At 44.7% G+C, this 2,436-nt stretch overlaps 1 protein-coding gene across 1 annotated transcript; it reads right to left on the reverse strand.

The window, feature by feature from the left end:
* Window positions 1-89: 89 nt before the first annotated feature.
* On the reverse strand, window positions 90-1,028 carry LOC104856176 (olfactory receptor 4C15). Its single transcript, XM_010615397.2, has one exon. It carries the CDS (start codon window positions 1,023-1,025, stop codon window positions 90-92), a length of 936 nt encoding a protein of 311 aa, XP_010613699.1. The 5' UTR covers window positions 1,026-1,028.
* Between the last annotated feature and the right edge of the window lie 1,408 nt (window positions 1,029-2,436).

Genomic DNA, 2,436 nt, shown 5'->3' on the forward strand with positions numbered 1-2,436 from the left:
CTCATATTTTTTCTTTTCTCTTCTTTCCTTTCCCCTTCCCAATTTGACTTCTTTGCTCTTTACATTGTTTTCACAAAGTTTAATTATTGTTACTTTTCATCAGACACCAACACCATTCTTTTCCACAGTTTCTTCATGGCATTTTTCACTTCCTTATTCCTAAAAGTATAAATCAAAGGGTTGAGCAGGGGAGACAGGGTGCAGTAAAACAGTGCCACCATTTTGTCAAAGGAGAAGGCAGAGGGAGGTCGTGCGTATGTAAATATGCAGGGGACAAAAAATAAAACCACAACAGCAACGTGGGACCCACAGGTGGACAGAGCTTTCTGCCGCCCTTCAGAACTGTGCTTCCTCAGGGAGAACAAGATGACACCATAGGACACAAGCAACAGGGAGAAGATTATAATGCAGATAGACCCGCTGTTGGCAACCACCAGAAGGCCAAAGATGTGTGTGTCGGTGCAGGCAAGCTTCAGTAATGGGAATAAGTCACACAGGAAATGGTCAATGACATTGGGGCCACAAAAGGGGAGCTGGAAAGTGAAGAGAATTTGGATGATGGAGTGCAGGAAGCCCCCGGTCCAGGCTACGCCCACCAGAACATAGCAGAGCCTCCTGTTCATGATGGAGGAGTAGTGCAAGGGCTTGCAAATGGCCACGTAACAGTCATAGGCCATGGCTGTGAGGACAATCACCTCTGCTCCACCAAAGAAGTGTTCAGAAAACAGTTGTATCATGCAGCCTTGAAAAGAGATGGTTTTCCTCTCGTAGAACAGGTCCACAATCATCTTTGGCGTCATAGCAGAGGAGAAGCAGGCATCCAGCAAGGACAGGAAGACCATGAAGAAGTACATGGGGGAGCCCAGCAGAGCAGGGCTGCAGACAATGGTCACCACAATCAGCATGTTGCCCCCCATAGTTATTGTGTAAACAAACAAAAATATGACAAATTCTATTTTCTGAACACTTGGATTCTGTGAAAGCCCCAGGAGGACAAATTCAGTTACAAAGCTGTGGTTTTGCATGATTTCCAAGCAAAAGGTAAAGGTGAAGCAACAATTGTGCGATTAGGAGAAAGAAAGGTTTGCTTCAAACCAGGATGTCATTTCGTAGTCATTGCTAGTTAGTCATCTGGATGCTACATTATCTTTCATCTGTCTTTGTCACTGAAAATAGGAAATTCGAGCTTTATTAAGAGTCATGGGTAGTGATCCTTCAAAACAGAGGTGGAAATGAGTTACCGGCTAGTTTAGAATAGCTAGAAATTCTATCTAGGTGAACAGAAGCATTGACAGGTGCAGGGAAGATGGACAGCTGTTATTTTCACTGCCACCTTTCATAACGTGCTAGCGATCTCCTGACGAGAGCCCCAAGTGTCGTTCTCAAGCAGTTCTGTGGAAGTGAGGTGGACCCACCGTTGTCATGGGCTGGTGGCAAGGATGGGTTTAGGATGACTTTCAAGCTGTCTCCTTTTCTGGAGTGTGTCACATCGACAAGTAGAGGAAGAAATAGCACAGGCAAAAGATCAGGTGAAAATCACGGCTATCCCGGAGACATTTTTATAAAAGTCTAAAAGTTTGATCTTTCGATGAATGAAATCGTTCCTTCTAAGAGAAAGATCTATAGAGTGCTGCCTAGCTACAGACTTAACACAGCCTCTGTGTGCACTAAATGTTAAAGGTTTCTTCCTCAGTTCATCTCTTAAAAATTAGAAGAGAAGTTAATGGAGACAAAACTGCCTACTTCACGATACTGTGGTAATGACTAGGTGAAGTGATTCAAGGAAAGTAACGACACTGAACTTGATGCCTAAAGAGCAGTCTAGCTCTCATTGGCCCTGCTTTCCTGGAGTGAAATTCATGCTCCAAGAGGCGAAGTTCAAGCCTACAACAGCTGACTGGTCTGGGATCTGACACCGAACTCCTGTCTCTACGTCCAAGTCCTTTCACTGGACCAACAAGAAGAGAACAAAGATCCCTTTTCCACCAAGACTTTCAGAGCAGGGCCAGGGAGTTAGCTCAGTGGTGCCACTGCTTGCATCGCAAGTGCAAGGGCCTGAGTTCGATCCCCAGTACAAAAAAGCAAAACAAAAAACAAAAAAAATTCAGAGTGGAGTGGCCATCCCAGCATTTCTTCCCACCTACAAACCTTAAAGCCTCCTATTCCTGCTTTCGTATTTGAAGGTAGCACACTGATGAAGGAAACAGAGCAAATGACAAGTACTCAGAAGGTGAAAGTCTAATCGCTCACTTGCACAAGCTGACAACAGACAGGTGTGAATTGACAACAGACAGGTGTGAAGGGAAGTAGCATGTTTGCTATCAGCCAGTCTTGAGACTTTAATACGACCCAGACTCATCAAGTGTATGTCCTCAAGCCTCAGAGGTTTCCGACGAAACAGAGATAGTCAACTGACCTGCTCATCTCTCAGGATTT

This window comes from Fukomys damarensis, unplaced genomic scaffold (genome assembly GCF_012274545.1).
Source record: "Fukomys damarensis isolate Sample0158 unplaced genomic scaffold, DMR_v1.0_HiC HiC_scaffold_16093, whole genome shotgun sequence".
NCBI lineage: Eukaryota > Metazoa > Chordata > Mammalia > Rodentia > Bathyergidae > Fukomys > Fukomys damarensis.